This window comes from Perognathus longimembris, chromosome 1 (genome assembly GCF_023159225.1).
Source record: "Perognathus longimembris pacificus isolate PPM17 chromosome 1, ASM2315922v1, whole genome shotgun sequence".
Lineage (NCBI taxonomy): Eukaryota > Metazoa > Chordata > Mammalia > Rodentia > Heteromyidae > Perognathus > Perognathus longimembris.
This window is the reverse complement of record NC_063161.1, coordinates 79,429,058-79,450,483: the sequence shown is the minus strand read 5'-3', so window position 1 is coordinate 79,450,483 and position 21,426 is coordinate 79,429,058. Positions and strand designations below refer to the sequence as shown.

At 42.0% G+C, this 21,426-nt stretch overlaps 1 protein-coding gene across 1 annotated transcript; it reads right to left on the bottom strand.

The window, feature by feature from the left end:
• Window positions 1-521: 521 nt before the first annotated feature.
• Window positions 522-19,978, bottom strand: LOC125339546 (zinc finger protein 883-like). The gene is made up of 4 exons (XM_048330742.1): window positions 19,873-19,978; window positions 17,603-17,746; window positions 9,586-9,712; window positions 522-3,185 (listed from the first exon to the last, which is right to left on the bottom strand). Exons 2-4 carry the CDS (start codon window positions 17,621-17,623, stop codon window positions 1,678-1,680), a joined length of 1,656 nt encoding a protein of 551 aa, XP_048186699.1. The 5' UTR covers window positions 17,624-17,746; window positions 19,873-19,978; the 3' UTR covers window positions 522-1,677.
• Between the last annotated feature and the right edge of the window lie 1,448 nt (window positions 19,979-21,426).

The window sequence follows — 21,426 nt, the reverse complement described above, 5'->3', positions numbered from 1 at the left end:
TAATGAACACACAGGATTAGCATGAGGAAATACTAAACGAAAACTATGATTTTGAAGATGAGTTCAGGATATATGGGATTTCTAGTTTGCTAGAAGATTATCAAGTTTTCAAAATTATCCTTTGTTTCATCACCTCCCTGTCTTCTCAATAAATATAAGTAAAACAAACTAACATGTAATTAACATTTGTGCTAGTATCTTACTCTTGTGGATTATATTTTGCATATTTCAGTCAATGTGAATGAATTCTAAGGCTTCTTGACAGGAGAAAAAAATAAGTTAAATTTTATCAACAGTTCTTCAAGACTTACTATGCTTCTGTAATTGTCAGTTTCCAATATGTATTAAACATATTAGATACACTTTAAAAATTGGTACACAGAAGACTATCCTAGAAATACCTTAACGATTGCCAGCCACTCCACTAATACCTAATAGCATACTGTTATCTAAATCTTTAAGCAAGGGGGATGGTATGTTTATGATAGGGTAACATGGCATTCAATACACAACAATATTAGCACATTAATTATTCACTTTTATTTGCTAAAACAATAATCCAAATAGTATATCAAAATCCACTGTATTGTCTGAAAAAATACAAACCCTCAAGAAGTAATCGTGTTCCTCTCCTATGATCTATGTCAGATCTGTGCTTCATGCAGTTCCTAACAGAAATTGTTCAGAAACCTGGATTTATATCAAAGTTCCTTTCAGAGATGAGTTATCTGCACTGTTCTGATGACTGTGATCATTTATGCCTCTCAATCATATCAACTAATGTAATTATGACAAGGTTTTGGCAAATTCAACTACAGTAGGATTTCAACTATAATTCCCTTATATCCATTAAGATTTGAAGTGACACCAGTAACACCAGCCACTCAGGAAGAAGGGATAAAGAGAGATTCCTGGTTTGAGGCAAGTTTGGGCAACTGGTTTGCAAGGATTCCATCTCAGCAGATCAAAACAGAAGCTTGACATAATGGTACCCATCTGTCATCCTAGCTATGTGGGAAGGGGAAATAAGCAGATTGAGGTCCCTACTGGCAACATGTAAAGGTGACCTTATGTGAAAAAAGAAGGGGCATGAGCACTGCTCAACTGGTAGTGCACCCACCTAGTAAGAGCAAGGCCCAGAGTTCAAACCCCACTTCCATACGCAGATATGATCAAAGGCTTTGCTGTACTCTACACATGGAATGTGCTTCCCAGTATACATGAATATTTTCTTCCTCAGAGGTGCATATATTGGACAAGGTTCCTTCGATGAAGTTTCTATGCAGTGTGAATTTTATGTTGGATAGGAATGAGATTTGCTGAAAGGGGAAAAAAAGGACTTGCTACATTCTTGGCATTTGTAGGGCTCTCCAATACAAACTCTTTGGTTTCAAGTGAGAACGGCCTAAGCAAATGTGAGAAGCTGTGTCACATGCTATGCATCTACAAGAGTGTTTCTCCAGTATGAATTTACTAGTGTTGAACCAGGATAAGCAGTCATTAAGGCCTTTGCCACAATCATTACATCTGTAGGAGTTCTTTCTAGTACTAAGTATCTGATGTTGATTAAGGTGTGAAGAACAGTTAAAAGGCTTTGCATATTATTTGTCCTTATTTCTCACCAGTATGAATCCTGTGAAGTTAAGGATTAAACTTTTGACTAAATGTTCTACCACCTCATTTACCCTTACAAGGTTTCTCTGCATTGTGAATTCTCTGGTGCTGATTGAGATATGAAGAGCATTTAAAGGCTTTGCCACATTCTTTGCATTTGTAGGGTTTCTCTCTAGTGTGAATTCGCCAGTGTTGCTTAAGGTGGGAAGAACAATTAAAGGCTTTGCCACATTCTTTGCATTTGTACGGCTTCTCTCCAGTGTGAATCCTCTGATGTTGATTAAGGTGTGAGGAACAGATAAAGGCTTTACCACATTCATTACATTTGTATGGCTTCTCTCCAGTATGGATTCGTTGATGTTGACTAAGGTGTGAAGAACAGTTAAAGGCTTTGCCACATTCTTTACATCGATAGGGTTTCTCTCCAGTGTGAATTCGCTGGTGTTGATTTCGGTATGAAGAATGGTTGAAGGATTTGCCACATTCCTTGCATTTGTAGGGTTTTTCACCTGTATGAATTTTCTGATGTTGAGTAAGGATTGAACTTTGATTGAATGCTTTGCCACATTCATTACATATATAAGGTTTCTCTCCAGTGTGAATTCTCTGATGCTTATTAAGGTGAGAAGAACAGCTAAAGGCTTTGCCACATTCTCGACATAAGTAGGGCTTCTCTCCTGTGTGAATTCTGTGGTGTTGAGTAAGGTATGAAGAACAGTTAAAGGCCTTGCCACATTCTTTGCATTTGTAGGGTTTCTCAACACTATGAATCCTCTGATGTTGACTAAGAAAGGCCTTTTTACTAAATGTTTTGCCACACTCTTTACATTTATAGGGTTTTTCTCCAGTAGGAATACTCTGATGTTGATTAAAGTAGGAAGAACAGTTAAAAACTTTGCCACATACTTTGCATTTGCAGGGTTTCTCTCCAGTATGAATTCTCTGATGCTGACAGAGGTATGAATAGTTACAGGTATTGCCACATTCTTTACACCTGCCAGGTTTCTCTCCAGTGTGAAATCTCTGGTGCTGAATAAGGGCTGAACAGCTGTTAAAGTCTTTGCCACATTCCTTGCATTTGTGAGGTCTATCTCCTGGAGGAGCCCTCTGAAGTTGATAAAAGGCTGGGTTGTCAAGAAAAGCTTGTCCACATCCCTTACATGAATAAGGTTTGTCTTGACTGTAGATGCTTTGATAGATAATAAGTTTTGAGCACTGATGAAAGCCTTTCCCACATTTGATGCATTTGTAAAAGTTCTTTGGAAAAAGAGTATAATGATGTTTACTAGGATTTAAGGCATGTCTAAAATTTTTGTGGATTTCATTACAATGATTAGTTATTTTCTGTGACAACAGATGTTCTTGGTCTCTGACAGCAATGGAAATTTTTTTGTTGCGGGCAGTTGTCCCACACTGGTTTTGTCTATTGTGACAGACTTTCTGACTTGTACATTCGACCACATTGTCCGATGCTTTCCTTAAATTGCCAAGCCCGTGCTTTCCATGTCTTCCTTTTATTACTTTTTGGAATGAGTGCTTTCTGTCTGGTTCTGTGCACTGAGAAGACACAGCTGAAAGAAACCAAAGTAAGAAAGATCTCACTACAATCAAGTAAATACAACTTTCAAATTTAATATTTAAATGGGTCTGACATTGATGAGATAGAAAGGCTGCTAGAACAGTAAAAAAAAGAAATCCCTATTTGCACATGGATATATGCATTTAACAAAAGTACGATGGTGATGACTTCGCAGCAGCCCAGGTGAGCACAGAGGTAAGGAAAGCATAGAGTAGTAGACTGAAGTAGAGTTTACTTTAGTGAACCACAGCTCTTCTTCCCAATCCAGCACTGTGCAGTTAAGAGAAAAAACATGGCAAAAGAAGAAAAACCTTGTTCATTCCACCCCTCTCTTTCAGAAGACAAAAATATTAGAATAAATCAAATATTTCTCACATTTTTGAGAACATTCTAAAGATTGGTTTTTGCATCCTCTGACACAGTATGGAAGGTAACAATTATAGTTGCATCTAGGATGAGAGCTCAGGTCAGAGGAGACAGAAGTGTGTAATTACTACAGTACCAAAAAGAGGGCAGAATCACCAACTGTCAAAAGGATAAGAAAAAATTACAGGAACCTAACAAGCAATGTGGGTAACTCCAAAATAGAAACATTAGTTCACAGAAAACATACACCAAAAAGGTTTTAGGCCTCAGAGGATCAAATAATGGCTAGCACAGGAGATTGACGTTAGTACTACCTGGATGAGATCGACTCAGAGACTAGAACAAATACTGATTTTTAGAATCTATTTATTTTCATTGTAATTTATATTAATGCACACGCAGTAGAGTTGTAGCTACTTTAGTACAAAATGTTTTGAAGGACACATGAAAGGTAAACTAACTGTAGCTAATAACAAATAGTTTAAACATCTTGGGGTGGTATCTAAATATACAATTAACCAAGCAACGGTAGCTTCATGGGAGAATTCAAATGGTGCAATTCCTTAGAATGGAAAACTTAACAGTCTAACTAAGTTAACACAAGGAAATGGGTACTCAAAATGTGGGGAGGTGGGACCAAATGGAGGAGGGTAGACAGAAATGGGGGCAGAATGCAGTCATAATATCCAATGGATATCCAACAAAATTAGGAATATTGAGGAAAGGGGCAGATTGAGAATGATAAAAGGGGCAACATTGATCAAGATACATTATATTCATAAGCTACTTTGTTGAATGGCAACAGCTTTTTACAACTAAAGATATTTAAAATACAGTTATTTCACATAACTTTTGTGCTCAGAAGACTTTACATACATTCTATTAGCATTTCTTAAGTACACACTATAATATACTCACCATGTTACACAGTATTTTGAACTTCTTAGGACGTAGGCCAACATTACCCTAAATCTTCTCCACCAAATTACCACCACCTTTGATAACCACTGTTTTACTCTCTATATTTTCAAGAAATTACAGAAAGGAGATTATCTGACTATCTGTGACTGGCTTATTTCAGTCATGATTCAGACCTTAATTGCATCAAATGACAAGATTTCTTTTTTAGAATATCTACACAGTACCTTGCTACATGGATACATCTCATTTTCTTTATTCTTCCCTCTGCTGATAGGAAGATTAAATCTATATCTTGGACTTTGTGAAAAATGCCACACTGAACATGATAGTAGATATTTCTATTCAACATGATATAATATCCTTTGGCAGCAGATGTTTTATATATATATGTATATATATACATATATACATATATATATATATATAATGGGACTGCTGAATCATATGACACTTTGCTTTGAACTTTAACTTCTGTATGGTGTTGCATATCACATTTAGGGCCTTATATATATTAGAGAAGTACTCTAAAACTGAGTTAAACTTTCTGCTCTACAGAAGGATGGCTCTTAATGAACAAAGAAACTTAAAAGCAGGGCCTACTGAGAGGAAAATAATAAACAGTCTATGTTGACTTTGGAGGAAAGAATATTTATGAATTATCTATAGAATTCATATTGACAATTTAAAAGATAAGAAGCTAAACAAGACCACAGAAAACAGGTATCGGGAAACTAAGAATTTCAACAAGGAGATTGAAACTAGGGAGGAAAAAAAGGCAAGTATACATGATGCAGCAGGAAAAATGAAAAAGAAATGATGTCTGAGACATTCTCAATTAAGATGAAGAAAAGAAACATCAAAATTCTAGAACCCAGATTATCTCCAACTCATGGATTGGAGCTGAATTTGTAACATAATTGAAATATCACTTCAAACACACAGTGCTTTAATATAATACACACAGTCATGATTTTTTTAAGTTACCTGTAATAGAGGCAATGGGAAAGAAATCACATAGACCAATATAAAGATCAAAGACATACAAATTAAAGCTACTAGAAAAATGAGAAAAAAATCCAGAAAGAAATTAAAATGGCAACAAGTTATTTCCACTAATTTCTTTAAATACAGATGTATTAAATTCAAAACATAAAATTAGCAAAAGACACTGAGTCTGATATAACCCAAAAATATGCTTGATGTATATCAGAGATTCTGTTCAGATCAAAAGATACACAGGATGAAAGTGGAGGGATAGAATGATATCCAATACACACAGAGGGCAGTAGCCATGATTATACTATGCAAAAGAAATTTTAAAAATAACAGTAAGCTTTACTCAAAAACAACTTGGTATTGGCACAAAAATAGACAGGAAGACCAATGAACAGAATAGAAGACCCATAAATAAAACCACAGACCTACAGTTATAATATTTGGTAAAAGAGCCAAAGATATACAGTGGGGGAAAAAATAGCCTCTTCAATAACTGATGCTGGGAAAACTGGGTATCCATATGCAGAAAACTAAAAGTGGATCCCTGTTTGTCACCATCCACTAATATCAACTCAAGTTGGATCAAAAACCTCGATATCAGACCTAAAACTGAATTACTGCAAGAGGGAGCAGGAGAAATACTAGAACTGGTAGGCATGGGAAGAAACTTTCTGAAGAGTCCAGCATCTCTCAGAGACAGAACAAATGGGATTACATCAAAATAAAACATTTCTGTACAGCAAAGGACATAGTTACTAAACTAGAAAGACAGCCAACATACTGGGAGAATATCTTTGCCAGCAATACATCCTATAAAGGCCTAATATCAAAAATATACAAGTTCAAGAAATTAACGTCTCCCAAAGTTACTAACCCATCACTAAATGGACAAAGGAGTCAAGGAGAGACTTCTCAGAAGAGGTAAGAGTGGAAAAGAAACATAAGGAAATGTTCAACATCCCTGGCCATAAAGGAAATAAAAATCAAAACAACATTGAGATTCCATCTCAACCCAGTTAAACTGGTTAACATCATGTATCCAAACAACAACAAATGTTGGTGGGGATGTGGGAAAAAAGGAACCCTATTGCACTGTCAGTGAGAATGTAAACTAATACAACCACTCTGACAGTAGTATGGAAGTTCCTCAAAAAACTGAACATAGATCTTCCCTATGACTCAGCCATACCAGTCCTGAGCATCTACCCAGGATACCTTAAAGACACTTGCATATCCATGTTCATTGCTGCACTATTCACAATCGCCACATGCCCTTCAATAGATGAGATGATCCAAACAATGGGGTCCCTACACACAATAGAACTTTACACAGCCATTATAAATAATAATATTCTGTCATTTGCAGGGAAATCAATGGACTTAGAATAAGTCATGTTAAATGAGGTAAGCCAAGCTCAGAGAACAAATGACACGTTTTCTCTCATATGTGGAAGCTAAATCTAAAACACACTAGGAACTGGTAAATTATACAGGACTCTATCTAGGCATTCACCCACAGTGAGACTAAAGGAGAGAATCTGCCTTTGTGCACCTGATCACCAAAAATAGTATTTATCAAAATGAACTCTGGGAAATGGGAAAAAGTTTCTTTGTTGCTGTTTTTCTTTCTTTTCTTTTTGTCTTTTTTGTTCATTTCTCTTTCTTTGTGAGAGCACGGGGGTGGGGGGAACACAGAAATGAAAGGACAAAAGACAAATGCAGTAGTGGTACTCGCTAGACACTACATTGAAAATGAACTACACAACTTGTAGGTGAGGATGAAAGGGAAAACCAGGAGAAAATTAGGGAAGGAGTGACATCGCCCAAAAAGAAGTAAGAAATGTACTCTTCATCTGATTTATATAACTATAATCCCGCCTTTATAATAACATTAATTTTTAAAAATTTAAATGCTAAAAAAAGACCAACAGTCATTTAAGACAAACTATACTTTCTGCCCAAAACTTTCATAAGAGAAAAGGAAGACCACTGTAAAATGCTAAGAAGGACAATTCCCTAAGAAAATATACCAATATAGGCCCAACTCACATCAGACTTCTAAGTAGACAAAGAGAACACAAAAGGAATTGAACAAAGAGAAATAGACACTGGAATATCAGAGCACTTCAACTTCTCAATCTCAGTAGTGGAAAACCAAGCCCAAGAGAATAATCAAGAAGCAGAGAACCTGAAAAATCTTATAGACAAATTATGATGAGAGAGACAGACCAAAATGAGCGATGATGCTTTCTTAAATATTGAAAATTCTTCTCCAAGGATATGCTACATAACAATTTGAATATATAGAACTCTGAGTAGTACAAAATAGTAATTTTGTTTCATGATTTTGATCATAATTAAAATGAAACGACAAAACTTCGAGATAACCTAATCAGAAAATTTTGTTACATTTAAATCACAAAAGTATTTCATTAAAGCAAGAGAACTATCAATAAATAGAGGAAATGAGGATACTTTCTCTAAATATTCATTTAGAATGAATATTTTTAAAATATTGGTTCGAAGAACCAATCAAGAAAGAAAATACAGTCATTGCTGGGCACTAATAGTTTACACTTGTAATCCATTACTCAGGAAGCTAAGATCTGAGGTTGTAGTTCCAAGCTAGCCCAGGCAGAAAGTCCATAAGACACTATTCTCCAATTAACCAGCAAAAATGGCAGACTGGAGGCAAGGTTCAAATGGTAGAGAACCAGCAGTAAAAGAGCCAAGTGAGTGCAAGGAAGGTACTGAGTGTAAGTCCCAGTGCTAGAAAGGAAAAAAAAAAAAAGGAGAGAAAAAGAAAAAGGAAGAAAATATGGTCCAAAAAAATAGGGGCAATATTTCCACAAGCAAACAAAAACATGTATAATTGTATTGGAAACAGACATATGGCTCATAACTACTTTAATTATACTATACACTGTCCTAAAGTGTACAATATTAAACTTGCCATCTAACTATAATACTAAAACTATAATCAATTGATAATTGAAGGAATTTACATTAAAAAGTGTGGAATTGCCAAACAATGAATACACACATGTGCTGTAAGAGCCTTGTAGGTAAGTATCCTGTTCAGCTGTGACTATAAAACCCATGAAAAAGCATGCATTTGAAACTACTGCCGTTCAGTGTTGGCAGGAAACAACGACCAAAATCCCTAATTATTGACAAAGAATTCAGATGAGACTATTTTGAGATAACTGCCTACAATAATCAGGGAAAAGCCTTTATAACATTACTAAGGTATTATAGTGACTCCCCAGAGAGTTCATTAAGTGTGTATGCAGGTTTCCTGAAGTCCACTAAGCAATGAGCAATCTTCACATTCTGAGATTCTCACAGGCTATTGCTGTGGCTGTACTGGGAGATAGCTGTGGAGTGTCAGGAGGCTATGGGACTTAAAGCACTAACAGCACGGAGCAGAAGAGGTCCTCCTCCCAAAGCATGAGACATAAAGGCAGCTTCCACCCAAGCAGAGCTCCTCTGTCTACACTGTAAAGGCTGATTTCCTCAGTGATCTTGGAGCCTCTCACCTATGTCCTCTGACTCATTTCCTCCTACCCACCTGGGTATACTGCTCCTGCCTCTTGCCTCTTCAGATTCCAAGGCTCTTCCCATTCCTCCAGAAAGGTGATAAGGTACAGCTGAGAGATAGCAAGACTTGCTCGTGGTAAAAGAGAAGAGGATGCTTGCCCGGCATTCTCCCAGTGGCATTCTGCCACTTCTGTATCGGTTCTGTACTTTAGTGAGAGAAGCACTGCACAGGCTGGCACATGAATTCTAGAAGCAGTCCCTGACAAGCGTGCAACCTGCAACTGCTGCTGGGTGGAACCTGGAGATGACACACTGGACTACAGCATGTAGGCCACAATACATCAGGCCAGCTCATTCAGAAATAAGGGTGCACACATCCTCAAAAAGGACAAGGTTTAACACAAAAAGAAATGCAAGAATAATTGCCTTGTCCATACCACCAACGCCCATCCTCCCCTCAATTTTCTTCCTTAAAACCAAAAATCTGGAAGTCATTGACACTCACCAGACATCTACAGAGGAGGAAAGTTGACAAGCAATTAAGGACTCTATAGAGAAGTTACACTCACCTAGGGAGATGAGATTTCTGTAGTTCTCCAACATCACATCCCTATACAAAGTACACTGAGCAGGACTCAGGTATTCCCTCTCCTCTGGAGAGAAGTTAATGGACACATCCTTGAAGGACAACGTTTTCTGAAATAAAAATAAAAATGAACCGTTGTTTAATGTGAATCATTGTTTAAATGGAGATATGAATCTCATGGACTTTCCTGCCTGGGCTTGCTTCAAACCACAATCCTCAATCTCTACCTCTTGAGAAAATAGAATTACAGGCATGAACCACCAGTGCCCAGGTCTCTCATGCTTTTGATCAAAGAGCATGACCTAAGATCCACACACCAGTACCAGACACAGATCTGTCGGGGTTTTTAGCCCCTGCCTCCCCCCGCCCCCCCCCCCGCCCGTGCTCCCCTGACCTGCGGGTGAGATGGGGAAGGCACGCCCCGACCAGACGAGCCAAGAAAGGAAAGGGCCGACAGACCACCCGTACCCAGCCCTCCCTCATCGGAGGACAATCAGACACATCTGGGAGTCAAGTCAGTGCAAGATATCGTTTATTGAGGAAGTACATACAGCTAAATAGGGCACAGAAGCCAATCAGGTCAAAGATCAGCAGGAAGGGGAGGGGTGTGCACCTATCTAGGGACTGTAAGGGGAGGCATGAGCTGTCAGTCAGGGTGGAGGAGCCGGAGCGTCACAGCCCACAGAACCGCCTCTGGGTTCATCGTTAGGCGCCATCTTAGCCACACGTGGCCCCAAGACTGAGAAACAAGCGGGGCCAGCTGGTTGACTTCCCGGCATGTCCCACATCTCCCCCTTTTTGTTTTTTTTGGGGGGGAGAGATTGACACTCAAGAGAAGTCCTGTTAATTTTGCCTCACGCCTGTCCACTGCGCAGGGCAGCTGTCCCATGGGGGCTGCCCACCTCGGCGTGTGGGTCCATGGGGCACATGACCCTGCACGCACTCGCGGCCAGCAGCCAGGGCACAGGTCCGCCCTAGAACCCACTTGGGCACCCGGCGCAAAAACGTATACTGCTCACTGGCCCTCGACACTCTGCGTCCTCGAAGGCCTTCTGGGCGACTTCCGGACTCCGGGGCTTGGCCAGCGGCACTGGGTGTGACAGAGGCAGTGGCCGAGAGCCAGCCGCTTCCACTGAGTCCCTGCTCCTCTCCTCTCCTCTCCTCAGGCCGGGTCGGTTCTCCTCTCCACCTCGTTCCTCCAGCCGGCTCTGGTGGGCTCTGCACCACTCCTCCTGGCGGCCGGGTTCAGCTTTTCACTCTGCTCCTCCAGTCCGTCTGGTTCCACTCCACTCCACTTCACCCCCCTCCTCTCTCCTCCTCCTGCTCTTCTCTTCTTCTTTAAGCAGTCTTCTACCTCTAAAGCTTAGTGTGAGATTGCCCCATCTTTTCGGGGATACCCTTACCTCAGAACTCACTTGGCTTGGCCCACCGATAGTTTCACTTTGGTAAATGTCTTCCTTGTTGCCCCACATTGGGCACAATGGTCGGGGTTTTTAGCTCCTCCGTGCTCCCCTGACCTGCGGGAGAGATGGGGAAGGCACGCCCCGACCAGACGAGCCAAGAAAGGAAAGGGCCGACAGACCACCCACACCCAACCCTCCCTCACCAGAGGACAATCAGACGTGTCTGGGAGTCAAGTCGGTGCAAGATCTCGTTTATACAGTACATACAGCTAAATAGGGCACAGGAGCCAATCAGGTCAAAGATTGGCAGGAAGGGGAGGGGTGTGCACCTATCTAGGGACTGTAAGGGGAGGCATGAGCTGTCAGTCAGGGCGGAAGAGCCGGGGCGTGCCTTCCCCATCTCTCCCGCAGGTCAGGGGAGTGCCCCCGACACAGATCTATAGGAAATAGGAAATGTAAAAAGTGGGCACCAACAAAGGAACACACACTGTGCATCAACATTGCACTACATCGGTGCCAAATATAGTAAGCCATAAATAAATCCTCATGTCAATCCACCCCCCAGATGTTTCATGTAAAGTTCAAGCTGTCTATGTAGTCCAATGTTTGTATTGCATATCACGGATACAGTCATTTTGGAAAACAAGTCTGTGTAGCTGCTCTTTTCTGGCACATTCTTTGTGATTCTAGGAAATCAATGTACTCTTCTGTAAGTGCATATTTTACAGTCTTATTAACATAAAACTGTTGGCGCTTCTAGGTGAGAAGTACCACGGTGTGTTCTAAGCAGCTTCCTGACAAGAAGACACTGCACTAAGGCTGTGATGATTAAGGCTGTTTTTCACCTTTAACAAAGCGAGACACTAACTGCATAGCCAAATTTGAGCTATAAACAATTTCCAAACAATTCTCTTTAGGAGTAAGAACAAAAGCCCTGATAAACACACTTGGCTTCAGTTTCTCTTTCCTCTAAGCCCCTCCTCAGCATGACTACAGCCATCATTTCTGACTCTCCCCAAGAGCTGGCTGGCTTTCTCATGTTCTGAGATCTGGAGTTTCTTTTCTTTTTGTTTTAAGTCTGAGACCAGGAAATCAGTCTTGGTACCTGATGCTTTTACTCACTGACTGGTGCTCTGCCAAGTGAGCCAAACCTCCACCCCCGGGGATCTGGATTTACCATCTTCCTCCACCCTTCCCTCTGCCTACCTCCTCTCTACTTTTCTTTGCTCCTCCCTACAAAAGCCAGTTCATTTTTTGCCTAACCTCTGACATGCAAATCTTGCATGTGGTGCTTTCTACCTACTGAAATACTTCCTTTGAAGATGTTCATGTCTCCTTGCATTGCTGTATAACTCAAAATCATCTAAGACAACACTTAACATTAACGCAGGGAGAAAGAAATCAGTTCCTAGAACATGCTGCTGCTGCTTGTCAAGTCCTATGAAATCAACATGTCATCAAATCCTTCTGAACTGGGTATATTTAACAGTACTTATTAATTCATGACTGAACTTATCATTTTAGGGTTGAGCCCACATTAGGTTGGGCTCGCTGCTAATTCTTTCTGCGGGGCTCTTCCAGGCCTGTGTTCTGCCCAACTGGGCAGCTCTGGTTCTGGGGGAGTGTGGCTGTTCACTGGAGCACTTTGGTTCTCTTCCCTACGGAGTCACCCTCCAGCAAGGACCAAGGGCTGATTCTTAGGGAGAAGGCAGACTTGGAAAAGTCAGATGCATTTAAGGTGGCACACTGGCACAGTCACACTTTCAATTGGACACACTTTACATGGTCAGCAAGATCCAAGCCAGCCTCTGGTTTTTCCATTCTATAAGACAAGATGTACAGGGAAGGCCTAGGAACTTGAAATCAGTATCATCTTGTCTTCTCTTACAGATGAGGTGTCTCTGACTGTTCTAAACCAAGGAGTTTATCCAAAGGCCCTCTGTCACTGAGAGGGCAGCCTGTCACACCAAAGCTCAGAAGCCTCAGGACAACCCTGTTTCTGTAGAGCTGCCAGACACTTGAGTGATGTTTGTGCCACAGAAGCAGGGTTCTCTCTAGGTTTGCCTCCCATTGCTACTCTTCATCACAGGGCTATTCTAAGGAGACTGTTCCTCAAGTGTCTTCAAAACCTAGGCATAATAATATAGGAAAGTAACAGGAAGTGTGACACATGACATGTTTGTGAACACGCACAATGCAAAGTTTTAATCCTTTTTTGGTACTTATATGCTATTTATTATCTTTAGCCTAGATTAAATCTAACTGCTATGCCTGAAACAACCCCTTGATCTGAAAGCAAGTGACCAGGGTAGATGAGCTGAGAAGATGCCTCTCCTGCTGCAACTTATGCGAACGGTTCCCTAAAAGCCCCACTTGGAACAAGCCAAGGAATCAGAGTCCTGAGGGACCTGGGCTCTCGTGGTTATTAAGAGCTCTCTGGAACTACAGTGTTCAGAGCCAGGACTGAAAACCAAACAAAAACTGCTGCTTTAACCCAACATCTGTTGGTGAACTCACTGTCAATAGTTTCTAAAAATGAAAGTATTTGCTCCTAACTGTGGCCTGTCATATTTACCCACTGTGTTGGCCACATTTCCCTTCCCATCATAAAAAGCTGTGCTTGTAGCCCACAATTAGGGAGGTTCCCATTCAACTGGATCTCTTATTCCGGGCCTACAGTGAGGGAGCACATCATGACAAGGGATACTCCAAAAAAGGTGCTTGCCTCATGGTAAGGAGGTCAAAGTGGACATGCCAGCAATCAGGGATGAACAAACCCCTTCTAGAACATGCTTCTGGATGACAGAACATCTCACTAGGACTCAGCATTCTACCACGACAGCAGCATCACTCTGCTGGTCACATAGCCCATTGGGAGCTGTCCATCCAAGCACAAGTGCGTAAGCTGTTAATTAGCCCTCTGCAAGAACCCACCTGCAGCAGTCAGTTCCACAACTCATGAGAGCACACTCAGACCAGGGAACACTGTACAGGGGAAGGATTAGGAGAGGAGGGGTACACTATTGGAAATTTTAAAAAAATGACTTACAAGTGAAGATTAAAATGGAAAGACCGGGCTGGGGATATGGCCTAGTGGCAAGAGTGCTTGCCTCGTATACATGAGGCCCTGGGTTCAATTCCCCAGCACCACATATACAGAAAATGGCCAGAAGTGGCGCTGTGGCTCAAGTGGTAGAGTGCTAGCCTTGAGCAAAAAGAAGCCAGGGACAGTGCTCAGGCCCTGAGTCCAAGGCCCAGGACTGGCAAAAAAGAAAAAGAAAAATAAATAAATAAATAAAATGGAAAGACCTAGGGGATGACCCAAGGATATGAAGGGTGACCCAAGGATATGAAGCAATACCTCTGAATACTAAAATCTCTCTGCTGAGGAAACATGCCTCATGTTAAAGCAAGACCAAAATGTGGCTGTGATTCTGAGATGCTGAATTCGAATTTTTGCATAAACAGGTATTTTAAACTTTAAGGCATCGCAAATTATTACAAAGTAAATACACATGTAACCAATAAATAAAACTGAGCCTTCCTAAGGGCACCCCAATACCATTCCCGTACCTTCACCACCAAATGTAATCAAGAGCTTAAGAACGGTGTCAACCAATTTGTACTTTCATACAAGTGCTGCACTACATGAAATTTTTTAATGAGTAGTATAACACATCTGTGTCTCAGATTCATCATCAAATAATCAAGCGGGATATTTGGGGGGAGAGGGAGGGAGATAAGGTTTTGCTATGTACCCGACCCTGGCCTTGAACTCACAATCATCCCAAGTTCTGGTATTACATACATGAGCTACCATGCTTAACTTATTTTTATTTCTTCTCTATTTCTACTCACTCCCGATCTCATTTTATTCATTTATACAATTATTTAGTACTGGTGAAGATGAACATACATTGAAGATTATGTCATATAAAACATATGAGTGATACATATATGTATATGAAATACTAACTGTACAGTCCTGACAAAAAAGCCCATGAAAACATTTACTGCTTTTATCTACTTTTATCATGCCAAGAAAATTATGTTGTGTTCCTCCCAGGAAATTCTCCTCCAGATGCAACTTCCTGTTGGCATTTTCTTTTGTTTTGTGCCAGTACTAAGGCCTGGGTGTTGTCCCTTAGCTTTTTCACTCAAGGCTGATGCTCTACCACTAGAGCCACAACTCTACCTCCAATTTTTTGCTGGTTAATTGGAGATAAGAGTCTCACATACATTCCTGCCCAGGCTGGCTTAAAACCACTATCCTTAGATATCAGCCTTCTAAGCAGGTAGGATTACAGGCATCAATCACCAGCACTTAAAAGTTTTAGACCATAATATTAGATATAATATAGAAATCCATTTTTCTCAAATTTTAAGTGACTACCTGAAAAAAAAAATCAAAGCTGAGTGGCAATGGCTCACACCTGTAATTCTAGCTACTCAGGAAGCTGAGATCTAAAGATCGAAGTTTGAAACCAGTGCAGGCAGGAAAAGTCTGTGAGACTCTCATCTCCAATAAACTACTCAGAAAAGGCTAGAGGTGGTGCTGTGATTCAAGTGATAGAACTCTAGCCTTGAGCAAAAAGAAGCTCAGGGACGGAGCCTAGGCCCTGAGCTCAAGCCCCAGGACTGGGGGGAATAAAGGAATTATATATAATAATAGTTTTAAGAGTTTAAAAACACATGTAGTCATTATTGGGCTCAAATTCAATTTTATATTAGCACATATAACAGAATCATCGACAAATATATGTATACACAAAAGGTATAAATTATTGAAATCAATGCTCTCAGTTTTTGTTATTTCTGTATGGAATTCCTGACTTCTTCAGATTTATCCCAATAACTAGTGAATGCTTCCTCCCACTGACTCCTAAGGTTGACAACATACCTGCTGGCAAGGAGCAAGGCCAGATGGGATAAAACCTCATGACATAAGGTGTTCAACAGTGACATTTCCCAGGTCTGAAGGGGAAGTACTTGCTTTTGAGTAACAACAGGTTTTGCCCATTTATAACCACTCTACGTACAACAAGGACACAAAGGCATCAGGAATGATGTTATGACATTAGCCTGAGAAAGAAATCCAGGGAATAAAGCTCCTTTTGGTGGTCTGTGTCAGGGCTAGTTGGTAGTAATACCACATGACAGAAATGAATGGAGGATTTGGTTTTCATTTTGGCTTTGTGGAGCCTGAGGTGCCCTGACATAAAAAGGAGCTGAACCTCTGATCCAAAGGGTGAGGGAGAAGGCGCAAAAAGAACTGCAGGGTAGGACAAATGTAAAATAAGATACAAAACCTAGTACAGAGAAAAAGGGTAGCAAAGTTCAAGAAAATATGAAGAAACCCTCAGCAAGGTAATGTCAGAAATGCCAACAGTGATCTTCCAAATATGGCAGAAAACGGAAAAACTAGGAAACAGTACTTAAATTTTACTACAATTTAACTTTCTGATTCAATCAAAAATTTTATCAGTTTCAAAAAAAACTGACCCAAGGCCAAGCACTGGTGGCTCACACTTATAATGCTAGCTACTCAGGAGGCTGAGATCTGGAAATCATAGTTCGAAGGCAGCTATGGCAGAAAAGTTCATGAGCCTCCACTTACAAAATGACCAGGAAAAGGACAGGCCGGGGGTGTGGCCCAGTGACAGAGGAACAGCTGTGAGCAAGCTAAAACAAGCATGACATCCTGAATTCAAATCTCAATATTCACACACACACACACACACACACACACATACACACACCCTGACCCAAGGTAACAGTAAAAAATAGGTTAAAAGTACAAATGAACACTAAAAATAGAATTTCTAACAGTCTATTTTACAAGCTACACATTCAATCAAGATGAAAGACATGTGGAGTTAAAGATCCATGGCAGATTCCAGGTTTCACCCATGAATCAGTGGAGACTTCCAAAAGATGTGTGGGACTACACTATTTTATCAACTCAAGGAAATCCTTCTAATTGACTGTTACAGCACTAGGTATCTATTACCACTGCAGTATGCTGGTTTATTTCCAAGATGGCAGAGAAGCACTCTCTACTATATCACTTATCTGCCCAGAGAGAACTACTTTAGGTCTCACATCTGTGTGAATTTGGCATGTTCTCCACTCAGGTTTGGTTCAAGTCATATATAACAAGAAAGATCAGAAAAGACATTCAACTTAGATGCTTATTAGGTATCCAAACAATGTCACCTTTTCTTGTCAATTTCCCTGATATCCAATTTTTTTGGTTTTTGTTTTTGTCGGTTGTGGGGCTTGAACTCAGAGCCCCTGAGCTCTTTGCTCAAGGCTAGCACTCTACCACTTTGATCCACAGCACCACTTCCAGTTTTCCGGTAGTTATTTGGAGATAAAAGCCTCACAAACTTTCCTGTATGGGCTGGCTTCAAACCATGACCCTTAGATTTCAGTGTCCTGAGTCACTAGGATTACAGATGTGAGCCACAGGCACCCAGCCACTATTGAACTTTTTTATTTTGATTTTTGTACATTCTCATTTTGATTAATGCACTCTCACAAAGCTTATAAAACAGAATGGAAAACAAGCTGAAGCAAAGTAAGCAAACAACTTACCACTGATGTCTTCATTTTCATTGTGCATAAAGACCTTTGTGGAGGGCTGTGGTGTCACATATGGATGATAAGGAAAATGAAGGCTTGATGGGAAGGGGGTCCACACAGCCAGATTCCACTGTACAAGGGATCTCTACATGGAAGCTACAAGAAAACAAAAACACCAAAAACTTGTCTCTTACCTGCAGGTACAGGCTAGACCACAGTAAAAGGAGCATACACAATTCTATTAATTGGAAGAGACTAAACATAAAATTTACATCTAAATTAGTTGAGCATCTATTTGTTACTAAGTAACAATATTATGGTAAAGAAAAATTTTAAGGTTGGATGGGAGTTCACTCTAGACAGTAGGATCAATAACTGCCTGCGTTACATAGTAAATGATCCAAGAAGCCACATTTTAAAGGATCAAATCTTGGCAGCTTTATTAGAGCATTAGCAGTCTACAAGCAGCCAGTTGTTATAAAGGCCTGCAGCCCACAAATACCCTTAACACTATCAGGAAACAGGCCAGAGAGGGAAGAAAAACCAAAAACAATACCAACAAACCAATTTAGCTGCAATGGAGAGCTGACTTGGGACACCATGGTGACTAAAGACAAGACAGGACACAGGACACAGGACTGAAGACAGAGACACATGGCATGGCATAATGGAGCCTGAGCTGGCCAGACCCTACTAGGGTCAGGTCAGGGGGCAGGGTAACAGGAAGCTCCCAGTCCCAGGCATTTGACTGACAGGTTCAGTGACCTATAGACCAGGTGCCCACCTCTGTTTTCAGGGATTCCAAAACACCCATAACCTGGGGGTGGAACTTTGTTTCCTCTAGGAATTCAGGCATGCCCATCAAGACAAGTTGCCAGACAGTACAACTCACCATGTGGCCAATGATGGCTCTGGCCAGATGTGACCTCCATACTACACTTGGACTACTCAAAGTAAGGATCTTCCTCTTACTAGAGTCTTCTGCCTCTGTGCATCGATGCTATTGAGAGCTTTCAAGCCAGAAGGATATTTAGGAGGTTTCTTTGTTTCAAGTGAGCTTCTTCCAAACCCTGTAACACTTATTATATCCAAAAAAGCAGGAGGACTATCAAAGAACTCTCGGTCCCTGGAAACTAAGTATTTTATGAACTTCTGCATTATATAAACTTAATTATTTTATAAACTTCTCAAACCAACAGTGCTCAGCAGGTTATGAAGTGAAAGAGGACCCAGACCCTCCACTTGCTTCAGAGACATTAAGAAATCCTACAACCACCACATAAGAAGACTCAGTGTAGGACGGAAGCCAGTGGCTCCTGCCTGTAATCTCATCTACTCAGAAAGCTAAGATCTTAGATTCATGGTTCAAAGCCAGCCTGGGCAGGAAAATCTGTAAGATTCTTATTTCCAATTAACCAGCAAAAAAGATGGAAGTGGAGCTGTGGCTCAAGAAGTAAAGCGCTCGGCTGGGAATATGGCCTAATGGCAAGAGTGCTTGCCTCCTACACATGAAGCTCTCAGTTCGATTCCCCAGCACCACATATATGGAAAACGGCCAGAAGGGGCGCTGTGGCTCAGGTGGCAGAGTGCTAGACTTGAGCAAAAAGAAGCCAGGGACAGTGCTCAGGCCCTGAGTCCAAGGCCCAGGACTGGCAAAAAAAAAAAAAAAAAAAAAAAAGAAGAAGAAGAAGTAAAGCGCTAGCCTTAGGCAAAAAAGAAAAAAAGAAGGGAAGGAAAAGGGAAAGGGAAAGGAAGCAAAGAAAGGAAGAAAAGGAAAAAAAAAAAAAAAAAGCTGAGTGACAGCTCCCAGGCCCAGAGTGCAAGCCCCAGAGCTCATGCGCACACGCACAGGGACACACCGACACAAAGCAGTCTGGGCTAGTCACACCAGATCCTTCTTTGGCAGGGCTACAACTCACACCACACACCTCCAGGCCCCCGTGGTCAGCAGGCCCACACACCCTTACCCTCTTTGGCCATCTTGGACTCGTCCATCCCATCTACTGCACCAGCCTTTGCGCACACAGGGCCTCCCGGAAGCACACCATATTCCAATAAGAATATCAATGAAAGCAAAGCCCTCAGTTCTTCTTTGCCCGGAGCTGGCACCGCGGGGCCTGGCACCACCGCTGCCCACCCCGGCCCGCAGCCCAGGTTCCACCGAACCCCAACACACCCACATTTCTGCTCCCGTCAAGTCTTGGGACACGCGTCCCACTCTACAGAGACGCCCCACTCCCCACCCCCTGCAGGGCTCCCTCTCTTCTCCGCCCGGCACCAACCTTCAGGCACAAAGAACCTCGCTCGCAGCGGGCACCACAGACTTCAGACACCACAGCCTCCAGACAACAAACACAGAGAACACACGGATTTCCTGGCGAAGATGGCGGGAGGACGCATGCGCAAAAGGAGCCTGGAAGGGGCTGGGAGACTACATTTCCCATGAGCCTGTGCGCGGAGCTTCCGGAGCCTATGCGGGGTGCATTTCCTGGGTGGTCTGCAACACTGACTGTAATTTATGCAAACTACAGTTAATCTCTACCCGCCTGACCGGCTCAGGAGACCCAGCTTCTGTTCCTATTCCTGGATTGACGAAAATGAGACAAGGATATTACCAGTGGAGATATTAGATATTAGTTGAGCCTTTAATTCTCATTTCTTGCACAGGGGGCAGGAAAAATCTTTTTCTCTCTCACTCTCACTCTCTTATGCTGTTGCTCTTTCTCCCTTCCTTTTCCTTCCTCTCCCCCTTCTGTCTCCCTCTCTTTCTCTCTTCTCCCTCTCCCTCTCTCCTCTCTCCCTTTCCTACTCCCTCTCACCCTCCATCTCTTCCTCCTCTCTCCCTCCCCCTCCCCTTCTCCCTCTCCCTCTCCTTCTCCCTCCTCTATCCTTCTCTTCCTCTCCCTCCCTCTCCTACTGCCTCCCCTATCTCCTCTCCCTTCCCCCTCCCTCTCGCCAGCTCTCTCCCTTCCCTCCCCCTCTCCCCAGCTCTCTCCCTCTCTCTGACTGTCTCCTTTGAACGGCCCAGTAGCTCAGCAAGCAAATGGCACTGGTCCCATATATGAAGGAATACATTTCCCTGCTAAGATCAAAGTCCTGCAAGGCTAGTTCCAGCAGCTCCCATTGGTGCTGGGCTTCCCTGACACACATTCTCTCAGGACTCAGGATGTAGAAGATTCCCAGTAATTCCAAATGATTACATAAGTTCATGGAGAGAGAAAATGGGCATCATTTGTCTGTCATCAGATGCAGACTTGAGGTGTTCTTAGAAAGCCCAGAAGCGGGGTGGCCCCAGCCATGGGGAGGATGTCTAGCTGTCCATGTCCTTCAGGAAGAAAAATCCTTTCACTTCTCCCTTGAGTGAGTTTCCCAGCCACTAGATTTTGTGGGTGCGCAGAGCCTGGTCCTACCTTGGCCTCCAAGCAGGAGCTATTTCAACAAGGAGAAGGATGAGCCTGGATGTCAAGAAAGAGAGAAAAACTGAGTAGCTGAGGTTTCCTGCTCCTTTGGATCCTGGGATTCCTTGTCTTCTTAAGACTTGGGTTCCCCGGCACAGGTCAACCAGAAGACATTTATGCTCATACTTCCAGGCCTCCTGTACCCGCCTAATCCTCCCCCACTTCACCTCCTTTTCATGGGACCTGGTCTCCATATAGACCAGGCTGATGTTGAACTCAGAATCCTCCTGCTTTGGCCCTCTGAGTGCTGGATTACAAGCATGCACTAACTAGCATGCCTGGCTGTTTGAGTCTTCCTTTCAAGACAGTTCTTGTCCGTTCATGTGCCTTCTGGTACCATGTGTCCCCTATGACTTCTCCTGGGCCCTACCTAGTGAT

What these genes read in the sequence shown, in the direction of transcription:
- LOC125339546 (XM_048330742.1), bottom strand. Translation starts at nt 17,623, where the DNA reads ATGAAAATGAAGACATCAGTG. An exon ending in TGAAAATGAAGACATCAGTG is followed by an intron (nt 9,713 to 17,602) that starts GTAAGTTGTTTG and finishes TTTTTATTTCAG; the next exon opens with AAAACGTTGTCCTTCAAGGA. An exon ending in CAGAAATCTCATCTCCCTAG is followed by an intron (nt 3,186 to 9,585) that starts GTGAGTGTAACT and finishes GGTTTCTTTCAG; the next exon opens with CTGTGTCTTCTCAGTGCACA.